The following is a 14,702-nucleotide window of genomic DNA, read 5'->3' as shown; positions in this document are numbered from 1 at the left end:
CGCTATATACACGTGGACAAAATTGTTGGTACCCTTCAGTCAATGAAAGAAAAACTCACAATGGTCACAGAAATAACTTTAATCTGACAAAAGTAATAATAAATAAACATTCTATGAAATTTAACTAATAAAAGTCAGACATTGATTTTCAACCATGCTTCAACAGAATTAATAAAAAAAAAACTCATGAAACAGGCCTGGACAAAAATGATGGTACCCCTAGAAAAGACTGAAAATAATGTGACCAAAGGGACATGTTAATCCAAGGTGTGTCCACTAATTAGCATCACAGGTGTCTACAATCTTGTAATCAGTCAGTGGACCTATATATAGGGCTCCAGGTAGTCACTGTGTTGTTTGGTGACATGGTGTGTACCACACTCAACATGGACCAGAGGAAGCGAAGGAAAGAGTTGTCTCAGGAGATTAGAAAGAAAATTATAGACAAGCATGTCAAAGGTAAAGGCTATAAGACCATCTCGAAGCAGCTTGATGTTCCTGTGACTACAGTTGCACATATTATTCAGAAATTTAAGATCCATGGGACTGTAGCCAACCTCCCTGGACGTGGCCGCAGGAGGAAAATTGATGACAAATCAAAGAGACGGATAATACGAATGGTAACAAAAGAGCCCAGAAAAACTTCTAAAGAGATCCAAGGTGAACTTCAAGCTCAAGGAACATCAGTGTCAGATCGCACCATCCAAAGTGGACTTCATGGGAGACGACCAAGGAGGACACCATTGTTGAAAACAAATCATAAAAAAGCCAGACTGGAATTTGCCAAACTACATGTGGACAAGCCACAAAGATTCTGGGAGAATGTCCTATGGACAGATGAGACAAAATTGAACTTTTGCCAAGGCACATCAGCTCTATGTTCACAGACGGAAAAATGAAGCATATCAAGAAAAGAACACTGTCCCTTCTGTGAAACATGGAGGAGGCTCTGTTATGTTCTGGGGCTGCTTTGCTGCATCTGGCACAGGGTGTCTTGAATCTGTGCAGGGTACAATGAAATCTCAAGACTATCAAGGGATTCTAGAGAGAAATGTGCTGGCCAGTGTCAGAAAGCTTGGTCTCAGTCGCAGGTCATGGGTCTTGCAACAGGACAATGACCCAAAACACACAGCTAAAAACACCCAAGAATGGCTAAGAGGAAAACATTGGACTATTCTAAAGTGGCCTTCTATGAGCCCTGACCTCAATCCTATTGAGCATCTTTGGAAAGAGCTGAAACATGCCGTCTGGAAAAGGCACCCTTCAAACCTGAGACAACTGGAGCAGTTTGCTCATGAGGAGTGGGCCAAAATACCTGCTGAGAAGTGCAGAAGTCTCATTGACAGTTACAGGAATCGTTTGATTGCAGTGATTGCCTCAAAAGGTTGTGCAACAAAATATTAAGTTAGGGTACCATCATTTTGTCCAGGCCTGTTTCATGAGTTTATTTTTTAAATAATTCTGTTGAAGCATGGTTGAAAATCAATGTCTGACTTTCATTGGTTAAATTTCATAGAATTTTTATTTATTATTACTTTTGTCAGATTAAAGTTATTTCTGTGACCATTTTGAGTTTTTCTTTCATTGACTGAAGGGTACCAACAATTTTGTCCACGTGTGTATATATAAAAGACACTATATATATATATATATATATATATATGAAAGGCACTATATTAAAAAACTTTCATATATAAATAGACAGGGACAGAGATAAGAAAGGCTCAATATAATAGATAGGTAGATATAGATATGAAAGGCACTATATAATAGATTTAGTGCCTTTCACATCTGTCTCTATCTATTATATAGCGCCCTTCATATCTATTTATTATACAGTATAGTGCCAAGGTAAAGATAAATATATAAGAATGGCTTAATAGAACAGATAGATATGAAAGGTGCTATATAATAGATGTAGTGCCTTTCACATCTGTCTCTACCTATCTGTTACATAGCACCTTTCATAACTCTGTCACTAAGAGTGCCAATGTGTGGATATGAAGCTTGGATGCTCAGATCAGAATTTCAGTGTCATCTGCACGTGTGACAATTCATCAGTGACTACTGCTAATTTAGAAAGTAGCTCACCCGCAGACATGGCAGCCCTCCAGGACCCCCCGAATTCAACACCCCTCGAATTGGAATTTTACAGTCTTTTAAGACAGAATCGGAGAATAGAATGGCACAAAATACCGTTGATCTAATTTTATCTAAATATGCCTGACAGCAGTGTGAAGGCGACACATTGTTGTCCCGTGCCTGATCTCCATCTCACTGTGTGTCTGCCGTTTTGTTTTCCAGATGCCTCAAGAAAACACCGACGCGATCGTCAGCAAAGCAGTTGACCTGTGGCATAAGCACTGTGGGACCCCGATGCACACGATTTAATGGTGACAAGGCTGTGTGCTCTGGCTGCTGCTCACTTGTATACTTTTGTGACTTTTATAGTCTTAAAATAATAAAAGAATATTCCAACATACATTTGTTAATAAGTCGATGGTGACCATTGTTAGACCTCTGGCTTGTCCATGACAAACTCTCCCAGAGGTCGTGTGATACGATCCACAAGTCATCCATCGTATGCTAACAGCGTCCCACACACGTGTTTTGACAGAAATATCGTTGTTGAATCTTCTTCCAGAAAACGCTGGGACAGACGTGAATGAGCATTTGAACTGCAGGGCCGTCTGCCGGAGTTCCGTTTCTATTTGCTTCCACAACTGGAGTACTTTGGGATTATTTAGTAGCAGGATGTGAAACTCCATGGGGAGACTTTCTGATTTCTTGAAGCTCTGAGGCTTATTCTCCACCTGAAGATGTTTTCTGCTTTACTTCACAAGAGCACTTTCCAGAAATGACTATTCCACATTAATAAAATGACAACTTGTGTCTGTACGTCTGAAGTGTCATTCCAACAGATGGCGCATCACAAACATTAATAGTATGAAGTCGTACGAGGTGCAATGTGGAGAGATGGTAGGGCACCTACCGGATCACCCCATGTGGTCACCAACTGAAACTTGATGGTGCAATAGCAAAGCATAAGCAGCCCACTGCTGGGAATCATTAACTGGTCAGCTCTGGTTTGGAGTGCCTTGTCTCATGAGCATGGGGGTCCAGAATGAGATGCCACCTTCTCTGAGCATCTCGCTTTTATATTCGTCCCTGACCGGAAAGGGGCGGAGTCAGTTGCCCTCACCAGATGTCCTCTGCGGGAAAAGAAAGAGATGTTACCATTGGCGACCGCGACGCCCCCCTCTCATCCTGGGGTGGGACTACTTACTCAAGATGAGTCAGAATTGTGATCCACAGACAGACGTGTGACTAGTAATAAAATACATTGCATTTTTCATTCCAACAAATGGGGCATCCCAAAGATGAATGCTGCTTTTATGAATCCCATACCAAAGTCATATAGCAGAGACCTATGCATTGAGATGTGATGTACTTTTTATTTGTCCCAAAAGGAAATTAAAGCTTTGCAGAAGATGAAGAAAATGTATAAAAAAAATATTTTAATAAACAAAGAGCAACCCAAATACACACATCTTTTGGCATGGATACCAAAGAGCTGCTGCTTACAGGTGGCAGTAAGATGGTACCACAGGTTTACATTTTAAAGTCCTCCACATTCAAGTCTCTGCAGGGCCAGCTTGCCAAGTCCTCAGAAGGATCGTGACGTTAGGTTGCCTGGCTCAATGGCTCACCTTTAGAGTGTTCACGATGCAGTGAATCGTCTCTGTTGCTGAGTTTAAAAAAATTAGCGTTCTAGTCGGCAACGTGGACGAGTGCACTTTAAAGTCTGCATCCCACATTTCGGCTTTAATTGTAACGTGCTTGTGTTTTTGTAGTACGGCGTATTCACGTAAATCTCCAGAACGCGGAGACGTTCTTACGCAACATTTTTGTGCGTACGCACCGTTTATATATGAGGCCCCAGGGGTGAGGCAATACCACCCCTGGGACACTAGAGGGCAGCCCTCCTGGGCGGCTGTGGCACCACGGATTCCTGCAGGGTATGTCGGGAGCTGGAGTTTGGTGAAGCCTTGTTGGGGTCCGTGGGGGCTGCCAGGGGGAGCTGTAGAGGACCTCCAGCGTGCCTGGGAGTGATTCCCGGTAATACTGATGAGGCACCTGGAACATTCCCGGGACCTGAAGAAGAGGAGCTGCCTGAACTGTAGCTGTCATATCTTTCACTTGGATGTTACAGATTGCATTGAGTAAGTCGGTGGTTCTCAAACTGTGGGGGGCCCCCCTAAGGGGGCGCGAAGTAACATAAAGGGGCGAAGATGTGAAAAAAAGAAAATATGAACAAAAATCTGTTGAAACCAAAACAAATGAACTTAAACTGCATTCTGATACTAGAACAATAAATACTGTATAGAGTTACATAAATGTCGATAAAAGTTAAGTAGGTATAATAAAATATACATCTACATTTCAAAAAAGTGTTAGGGGGGGCGCGATTAAAACTGTTATGAAAACTCGGGTCGCAGATACTTAAAGGTTGAGAAACGCTGGAGGAAGGAAAGCTGGGAAGAAATATTAGTGGGTGTGTTTTCATTTAAGGCTGTAAGGCAAAAAAATGGGGATATTTCAAAGGGGGGGATATTCTTTTGTAGACCCCTGTGCGGGTGGCTGCCCCAAACCTTTTCGTGTGTGTCGAGGCTCTTCTTCTCGCACTGCTCTGAGCCGTCTGAGAGAGCAAATGGGAAATGACATGAAATGGGATGAGGGGATGGAATTGTCGCTCAAATGCTCTTCAAGTTCGGGCAGATCAGGAACAGAAACGCAGAAAGCCCCGCTTGTTTTAAAATAAAGTTTCTTTATAAGAAACTGCATACATCATTAGAGACAAACAATAAGTTAAAACAATTACATGCAGCTTCGGTCTTTTTACAAGTAATAAAAAAATCCTAGGACAGATTTCGAGACCTGGTTCATATTTACAGAATTCATACATGTTATACATATTTATATTGAGAGAGAAATGAAAGAACAATACTGGGAGACGTTCACGACATTCACGGTGACAAACCGGGGACTGAGCCTGGCGTGGGCGTGGCGTGGCGTGGTGTGGCGTGCCGTGGGGCTCTGACGGCCAAGACTACTTCCATCGACTTGTGATGATTTGTATTGTTTTTCTGTTTTGGCCCCATGACACCCGTCGATACATTCATCAATTTCTAAAAGTCTTCTCGAATGCACATTTCCATGTCCTGCTCCTGGGGTCTCTCTTTTTTTTGTGTTTCCTCGTCTTCCACATCGGGTTTGGCTCCCTAGTTCCCCGTTCCATATTCTTATCCACTGGAGCCAAGTACAAGATTTATTTATGAGTTTCTGGCACATTTTGCGATACCGTGTAGTGCATAATCCAAATTACTGCAATATCAAAACCGCCTTTTGCGAGCTGTATGTTCAAACCCCAACACAATTTGAACCCCCTGCCTATTTCACAGCTTGGTGATGCACGAGCACCACTGGCGATGGGCTCAAAGGCGCCACATGTGGCCGGCAGAAGCGCCGCTTTTCACACTCCCACCTCTTCTCTGATAATACTCGGCACACTTAGCCCACTGGGGCAGTACGTTCACTTACATGGAATGGGAAAAGCGCCGCCAGCTCTGCTTCTCTGGGATGCCGACTGCTGTGAGTGAAAATTAAAACCAATGGAGGCTTTGCAGTCTTTTCCTGGGTTTACACTTCACGCTCAGAACGCGGACGCGCACGCATCATGGGTGCCACGCGTTCCCAGCGTTCATCTGACGCGTCCTCTGCGCAGGTCCTCAGAAATTAACGCGACGCGTGTGCGAGTTGCAGTACCAGCAAAAAGTCGGGGGGCGCAGTGTGATACAAGTTGGAATGTGACGTCAGAGTCTCTGTTTACTACCTACATGTGACAGAAAGCCGCTTTGCGGATCCTACGGGACCGATGTGAGCACTTCGATATGGTGAAGCAAGATGCCGATACAGATGCAATCGTGGTGCTTTTATATTCATCCATTCATCCATCCATTATCCAACCCGCTATATCCTAACTACAGGGAGCCAATCCCAGCCAACACAGGGCACAAGGCAGGAACAAACCCCGGGCAGGGCTCCAGCCCACCGCAGGGCACACACACACATACACCAAGTGCACAGTGGGGACAATTTAGAATCGCCAATGCACATAACCTGCATGTCAAGACACTGAACTGTAAAACTTGAGGTTTGTAGCGTCAATATTGTCACACGTACAGAATCCCACGAAATCCTTCCTTGCGGCATGTCGTCCCTCTCTATTGTTGTCATCAATCAGCTGAACAATCCTACGCTGAAACTTTTGTATTTCATACCTGAAATGACCATCCTTACCTTAAAGTTATTACAATAAAATGTGGATTTCAAGCATTCACCCTGTTAACCCTTCGTACCCCGGTTTCGTGAACTCTCATAAGTGCTCGGCTGGGGTGTACTGCACCCCATTGTTATTTATGGAGAAATGATAGTAAGACATTTTAAATGCAATTTAATTAATCTTTACCACATGTAAAAGCCCAAAAAACAGCATTTTACTCCACCTCATCAGTTTTTCCGACCCTAGATTTGTTCTTATATCCCGCAGCAACCTTGTTGATGCATTTGTTAGTGCAGTCAAGAATCATCTCCATTATATCAATTATATATCATTATATTCAAAGCACTGAGAGAGAGGATTTGCATTTTTTTTTTTTTTGCATTCCCTTTGACTCCGGGCGATTCCTTTACAATGTTATGAGCTCTGGTGCGAACTTGCTTTCGAGGTGGTGCCTTATACCATTTGGAGGATTTGTCGTTAGCTTTCCTAAAGTGTTTCATCATCGTCATCTTTATCAGCATCTTTAGATGATTCTGTATCACGTTCACTGTGGCTGACGTGTACTGGTTCTATAAGTCTGAATTTGACTCTGGTTCTAATTCGGAATCACTCTGGTCTCTCGGTTCAGACTCATTTTCAACCTCCTCCAAAAGGCTGACAAGCCTAACCTGGGCTCGTAACTCATCTGTAAACGGTTGGATTTCGTCATATGCGAATAAACTATAAACCCAGTAACAAAAGCTTACCGTAAAAATGTCATTCGCCAATGCTCGGGTGAGGTGTGAAATGCCAACGATACTCTGCGGGATTACTCTGGTGGGGTGCTAAACACCCAAAACGACGTAATACGACGTTACCAGCTCAAGGGTCCGCCTCCGACTGACGCATGCGCGTTACGTTAGTCAACTTGCAGCTACTCAAGGCATCAAAGCTCCACGTCGCGCCATCTATGAGAAATACGCAGAACTTTGGCAACTCGAGTAACGAAGGGTTAAGATTTTTCCAGATGTTAACGGTTGCAGCGTGTTGTATTTAACGGTACGGCTGGGTGCAAACTCTCAGCAACTTGAAGCAGTGGTGTTGCGAGGGGGCGCATTTTTGGGGGCGGCATTATTAGCTAAAAGGCTCAGTAGAATTCGTGTGTAAGCATCAGGGTTCGGTAACATGTCACTCGTGAATTAAAAAAGAAATCCACAAATGCTTCAAAAATAATTTTCATACTGTCCTCATGTGATGTCATCAGACACAGCAGTAACAAAATAAACAGAAACACTGATAAGAATTGCTAGGAAGATAAACAACTCATTTACAATTTAAGATTTTGTTTCGTTATCAACCCGAATGCGTTCTTGCTGTGCGCAGAAAACATCCCCACCTATCACTTGTACCCCTCACTGGTTTGTGCAGCGTAATCATATCTCTCTGTTGTATAAACCAATCCTGGGACGTGAGGAGACTTTTTCAGAGAGATACTTTCACGTCCCGCGAGACAAATGACAAAGTAGAACGTCGTAAAGAATTCAAAAACGTCGGCGCAGGTGAGAGATAACGGAAGTACGAAAATTCGAAAGTCAAATGAAAATTATTACTCGGTGAAATAACGGAATAACGAAAAGAGATCGAATATAAAGGACAGGAGTGATATGACAGAAGTATGTAGATATTGTGCCCTGCGGTGGGTTGGCACCCTGCCCAGGATTGGTTCCTGCCTTGTGCCCTGTGTTGGCTGGGATTGGCTCCGGCAGACCCCCGTGACCCTGTGTTTGGATTCAGCGGGTTAGAAAATGGATGTAGATATTGTTCAGCTTTAAAGTTTAAGTCGGAGACTTGTAGATCGTCTAATTCAGGCGTGTCAAACTCCAGGCCTGGAGGGCTGCAGTGGCTGCAGGTTTTCATTCTGACCCTTTTCCTAATCATTGACCAGTTTTCACTGCTAATCAACTCCTTTTCCCTTCATTTTAATAGCCCTCTTTTTAAGGATGCAGTCCTCTGAATTGATTCATTTCTTCATGAAATGGCAGCCAAACAAAAATGAGACTTGAAACGAACTAACAGATGAGCAGCTAAACTGGGATTTCAAAGTCCAACCAATTTCACTCCAGCCAATCTATTAATGAGAATCTGATTCTTGCTGTTAATTAATTAAGCCCGTTATTTAATTTTGTGGTCTGTTGCTGCTCTCATTCTGCCACAGTTGATTTTCTATTCGTCAAAATGACCTGAGAGATCAACCTTAGCGAGACCTTCACTTTTCTTGATTTTCATATATTGTGTGACGGGCACAGGTGAGCTGGTCATGTGGCAGCTCGTTTTGTGTCTCATTATTGTTTGGCTGCCAATTAAAAAAAAGAGACAACTAAGGGGCCTGAGTTAAGTTAATTAAAACTAAAGCAAAAGAAGTTAATTAGCAGCAAAAGCCGGTCACTAATGAAGAAGATGGTTAGAATGAAAACCTGCAGCCACTGCGGCCCTCCAGGCATGGAGTTCGACACCTGTGGTCTAATTCAGTGGCTGCAGGTTTTCATTCTAACCCTATTCTTAATCAGCGAACAGTTTTCACTGCTAATCAACTCCTCTTCCCTTCATTTTAATGGCCCTGTTTTTAAGGATTCAGTCCTCTGAATAAATTCTTTTCTTCATTAAATGATCTCCAAACAGAAATAAGACATGAAACGAGCCAACAGATGACCGGCTAAATTGGGGCTTCAAACGCCAACCAATTTCACTCCAACCAGTTTCTTAACGAGAAGCCGATTCTTGCTATTAATTAAACCCGTTATTTAATTCCATGGTTTGTTGCTGCTCTCATCCTGCCACAGCAGACATTTCCAAAACTGTTGAGTTTCTGTTTTTTCTAAGAACACCGTCAAGATGGTTTGGTGACCTGAGAGATCAGCCTTACTGAGACCTTCACCTTTCTTTATTGTCAGATATTGTGTGAGGTGAGCTGGTCATATGTCAGCTCGTTTTGTGCCTTATTATTGTTTGGCTGCTAATTGAGGAAAAAGAAACAAGTAAGGGGCCTGAGTCACGCTAATTCAAACTAAGGCAAAAGAAGTTAAATAGCAGCAAAAGCCGGTCACTAATGAAGAAGATGGTTAGAATGAAGACCTGCAGCCACCGCAGCCCTCGAGGACCGGAGTTCGACACCCTTGGTCTAATTCATGTTGCCATCAGGGAAAAGTAGTGTTTCTTCCCATTGAAGATGCCTATTTGCGAGAATTAAAAGACTTGTTGTTTGATGAAAGTGAAATCCACATACGCCGTCACGCTTGGGTCACAGAGTTCCACAGATACACAGGAGATTTTAGAGGCAGAAATGTTATTCAGACACTTCAAACAAACGTTGTCGAGCGAAGCTGATTAATAAAAGGGTGAGAATGAAAACCTGCAGCCAATGCGGCCCACCAGGACCAGAGCTGGAGACCACTGTTCTATATTTTGTCTTTTATCTAGAGCAGGGGTAGGAAACCCACGCAGACACGGGGAGAACATGCAAACTCCACGCAGGGAGAACCCGGGAAGCAAAGTCAGGTTTTCATTCCAACCCAATTGCTTAATTCGAAACCAATCCTTGCCAATCTCAGACCTTATTTAATTTTATGGCTTGTTAGTCTGCACAATGTAAGGTTCTTGTATCGTAGATTTTTTTTTCCATTCCATGGATATCATCCAAATGATTTGAAGCCTAAAATAGCTCATTTTCAGTCTGTCACATTTTTCTATTAAGTGTTTTATTAAATCATACGGTGCATGATGAACACACACAGATGAATTGGAACTGCTGGCTGCTTTGTCTTTTACATCTTATTGTTAATAAGGAGTCATTAAAATAGTGAATGCAGCAGTTTAAGACTGAAATAAGCAATTGAGGGTGGAGAACCTTAACAAGCGAGACCACGAAAATGAAGCCTCAAAATGTCACATAAGTAATAAGGGCTTCATCAGCAATGATTGACTTCTCATTAGAGAAACTGGGCCGGAACAAAAACCTGCAGCCACTGGGGCTCTCCAGGACCGACATTGCCCACCCCTGATCTAGACTGATCGAAATAATAAGAGGGTGCCATATGTGGGCAAAATTGCCACTTTCTTGTCCACAGGGGATTATTAAGGATATTGAGGTGGCTCCTAAACAATTCGAACTTCTGTGGTACAAGAAAGACAAAGTCTGGTAGGTAGGTTGCACATAACCACAAGAGCTGTGCTTTACTTAATGCGTGTCATGAGGGCACCCACATGCTTGTTAGTGCTGGCGATCGTGAGTACCTGTGTAGAGATTACGGAAAATAACAACATGAGTATATTCATCTATGAGCAGAAATAGATATGAAAACCTGTAAGCATTAACTAATACAAGTCAGGCATACCAAGCAAATGGTTTAAATAAAGGCGCATGCCATTTTTCTTTTTTGATTAAAGCTTAGCTGTAGGATCTCTATATGTACAGTGGTGTGAAAAACTATTTGCCCCTTCCTGATTTCTTATTCTTTTGCATGTTTGTCACACAAAATGTTTCTGATCATCAAACACATTTAACCATTAGTCAAATATAACACAAGTAAACACAAAATGCAGTTTTTAAATGATGGTTTTTATTATTTAGGGAGAAAAAAAATCCAAACCTACATGGCCCTGTGTGAAAAAGTAATTGCCCCCTTATTAAAAACTAACCTACCTGTGGTGTATCACACCTGAGTTCAATTTCCTGATTACTGTCACACTTGTTTCAATCAAGAAATCACTTCAATAGGAGCTGCCTGACACAGAGAAGTAGACCAAAAGCACCTCAAAAGCTAGACATCATGCCAAGATCCAAAGAAATTCAGGAACAAATGAGAACAGAAGTCATTGAGATCTCTCAGTCTGGTAAAGGTTATAAAGCCATTTCTAAAGCTTTGGGACTCCAGCGAACCACAGTGAGAGCCATTATCCACAAATGGCAAAAACATGGAACAGTGGTGAACCTTCCCAGGAGTGGCCGGCCGACCAAAATTACCCAAGAGCGCAGAGACGACTCATCCGAGAGGTCACAAAGACCCCAGGACAACGTCTAAAGAACTGCAGGCCTCACTTGCCTCAATTAAGGTCAGTGTTCACGACTCCACCATAAGAAAGAGACTGGGCAAAACGGCCTGCATGGCAGATTTCCAAAGACGCAAACCACTGTTAAGCAAAAAGAACATTGGGGCTCGTCTCAATTTTGCTAAGAAACATCTCCATGATTGCCAAGACTTTTGGGAAAATACCTTGTGGACTGATGAGACAAAAGTTGAACTTTTTGGAAGGCAAATGTCCCGTTACATCTGGCGTAAAAGAAACACAGCATTTCAGAAAAAGAACATCATACCAACAGTAAAATATGGTGGTGGTAGTGTGATGGTCTGGGGTTGTTTTGCTGCTTCAGGACCTGGAAGGCTTGCTGTGATAGATGGAACCATGAATTCTACTGTCGACCAAAAAATCCTGAAGGAGAATGTCCGGCCATCTGTTCGTCAACTCAAGCTGAAGCGATCTTGGGTGCTGCAACAGGACAATGACCCAAAACACACCAGCAAATCCACCTCTGAATGGCTGAAGAAAAACAAAATGAAGACTTTGGAGTGGCCTAGTCAAAGTCCTGACCTGAATCCAATTGAGATGCTATGACCTGCATGACCTTAAAAAGGCGCTTCATGCTAGAAAACCCTCAAATAAAGCTGAATTACAACAATTCTGCAAAGATGAGTGGGCCAAAATTCCTCCAGAGCTGTAAAGACTCATTGCAAGTTATCGCAAACGCTTGATTGCAGTTATTGCTGCTAAGGGTGGCCCAACCAGTTATTAGGTTCAGGGGGCAATTACTTTTTCACACAGGGCCCTGTAGGTTTGGATTTTTTCTCCCTAAATAATAAAACCATCATTTAAAAACTGCATTTTGTGTTTACTTGTGTTATATTTGACTAATGGTTAAATGTGTTTGATGATCAGAAACATTGTGTGTGACAAACATGCAAAAGAATAAGAAATCAGGAAGGGGGCAAATAGTTTTTCACACCACTGTATGTGTGTGGAATACTGCAGGGTGGCAGGCAACTGGCACCTCCCAGGACTTTCTCTTTATAGGGTCTTTGTGTATGTGTGTGTTAATGAACCCGATAAATGTTCATGGGAAGTCTCGCCAACTCCACGATAATACGAGAGAGTTTTCAACGGTGTCCACTTTGGAGATTAAAAATGTCGGAGTAGTCACACTAAATGTAGCACAGAGAAAAACCCCAGAGCAACAAAAAAAACTTCAAAATGTTCGCAGAGAAAGGCGCAGGCTGTGTTTCTGCTTGCTTTGAGAGCACGCTATTCAATGATGAAAAGTACGTAAGAGTTGTGCAGGATATGTACGAGGGGAGTGTGACTGTGGTGAGGTCTGTGGTAGCAGTGATGGAGGTGGGATTACATCAGGGATCGGCTCTGAGTCCTTTCTTATTTTCAATGATGATGGACAGGCTGACAGACGACATTAGACAGGAGTCCCCGTGGACTGTGATGTGTGCTGATGACATTGTGATCTGCAGGTCGAGGAGACCCTGGAGAGCTGGAGATATGAAGAGGAGAGGAATGAAGGTCAGTAGGACCACCAAGACAGAATACATGTGTGTGAATGAGAGGGAGGTCAGTGGAGTGGTGAAGATGAGGGAGTCGAGTTGGCGAAGGTGGATGAGTTGAAATACTTGGGATCAACAGTACAGAGTAATGGGGATTGTGGAAGAGAAGTGAAGAAGAGAGTGCAGGCAGGGTGGAGGAGAGTGTCAGGAGTGATTGGTGACAGACGGGTATCAGCAAGAGTGACAGGGAAGGTCTACAGGACAGTAGTGAGACCAGCTATGTTATATGGGCTGGAGACAGTGGCACAGGAGACAGAGCTGGAGGTGGCAGAGTTAAAGATGCTAAGATTTGTACTGAGTGTGACGAGGATGGACAGGATTAGAAATGAGGACATTAGAGGGTCAGCTCAGGTGGGACGACAAAGTCAGAGAGGCGAGATGGCGTTGGTTTGGACATGTGCAGAGGAGAGATGTTGGGCATAATGAGAGAAGGATGTTAATGATAGAGCTGGCAGGGAAGAGGGGAAGATGAAGGCCTAAGAGAAGGTTTATGGATGTGCTGAGAGAGGACATGCATGTGATGGGGGTAACAGAACAAGATGACGAGGACAGGAAGATGATCTGGTGTGGCGACCCCTAACGGGAGCAGCCGAAAGAAGAAGAAGCATATAGTTAAGTAATAATTTAACACAAACCAAATGATTAATCTCATAATAGCAACACAAATAAAAAAACATAACAATACAAAGTGAGCCGACTGAAACACCTCCTTGAATGGCCTCATTAACCGCACAGCAGCAGCCCGGCTGTACCTGTCATAACCGCTGCGGCTCATTATTAAAGGGCGCAGAACATTTCACAAATCTAATTACGTTCAGGATGAAGAAACACGAATTGCACTGCACTACAAGGAAATTGAACTGTCTCTGGCAGTGTCTAAGGCCCTCACAGATAGCTTCATTTTATTATTAAAAAAAATAATAATAATTGATGGAAGCAGTCAGGTAGAACCCCGCAACCATGGCTGAAACTTTCTTCTGATTAAAAATGTCTTGTATCCAAATTTAGAAAGTGTCTATTTTTGGGGGAAAAATCCATCCCCTTAATTCATTCATTTCAGTTCTTTCTTTGTGATGACTTTCAAAAACATGTAAAGGGGTGTTAATTAAATAACCTGCCAATGCTGCTGTAGCCACTTAGGGTGGTCTCAGTGTCCTGAGCGGCCCACCCGGTACTATTCTCAGAAACAAATCCCACAGTTTTGTACGGTTGAGCTCATCCTGAAAACTGGCAGCTTTTGATTTCCGGTTTCAGCGATCCTTTCTATAGCAGCTTCCATAGTGAGCAGCATCACAAAGCAAAAGAAATTCAAATACTGCTGCACATCACCAGGGGTCACATTTCTAAAACTTTGCGTGGACTTGAGCATGAAACTACACTAACCTAAAGGATTATTAGGAACACCTGCTCAATTTCTCATTAATGTAATTATCTAATCAACCAATCACATGGCAGTTGTGCATTTAGGGGTGTGGTCCTGGTCAAGACAATCTCCTGAACTCCAAACTGAATGTCAGAATGGCAAAGAAAGGGGATTTAAGCAATTCTGAGCGTGGCATGGTTGTTGGTGCCAGACGGGCCGCTCTGAGTATTTCACAATCTGCTCAGTTACTGGGATTTTCACGCACAACCATTTCTAGGGTTTACAAAGAATGGTGTGAAAAGGGAAAAACATCCAGTATGCGGCAGTCCTGTGGGCGAAAATGCCTTGTTGATGC

General features: G+C 43.0%; 1 protein-coding gene across 1 annotated transcript in view; it reads left to right on the top strand.

Moving 5' to 3' along the window:
• Window positions 1-2,898, top strand: part of tbc1d7 (TBC1 domain family, member 7) — a 45,847-nt gene extending 42,949 nt beyond the window's left edge. Inside the window, exon 8 of the mRNA XM_039754017.1 lies at window positions 2,305-2,898. Within this exon, the coding sequence (XP_039609951.1) occupies window positions 2,305-2,391 (87 nt within the window). The 3' untranslated portion in view covers window positions 2,392-2,898. The remainder of the gene's footprint in view (window positions 1-2,304) is intronic.
• The last annotated feature ends 11,804 nt before the right edge of the window (window positions 2,899-14,702 follow it).

Source organism: Polypterus senegalus, chromosome 5 (genome assembly GCF_016835505.1).
Source record: "Polypterus senegalus isolate Bchr_013 chromosome 5, ASM1683550v1, whole genome shotgun sequence".
Taxonomy (NCBI): Eukaryota; Metazoa; Chordata; class Cladistia; order Polypteriformes; family Polypteridae; genus Polypterus; species Polypterus senegalus.
Note: the sequence above shows the minus strand (reverse complement) of the source record. Positions and strands in the feature narration are given on the sequence as shown.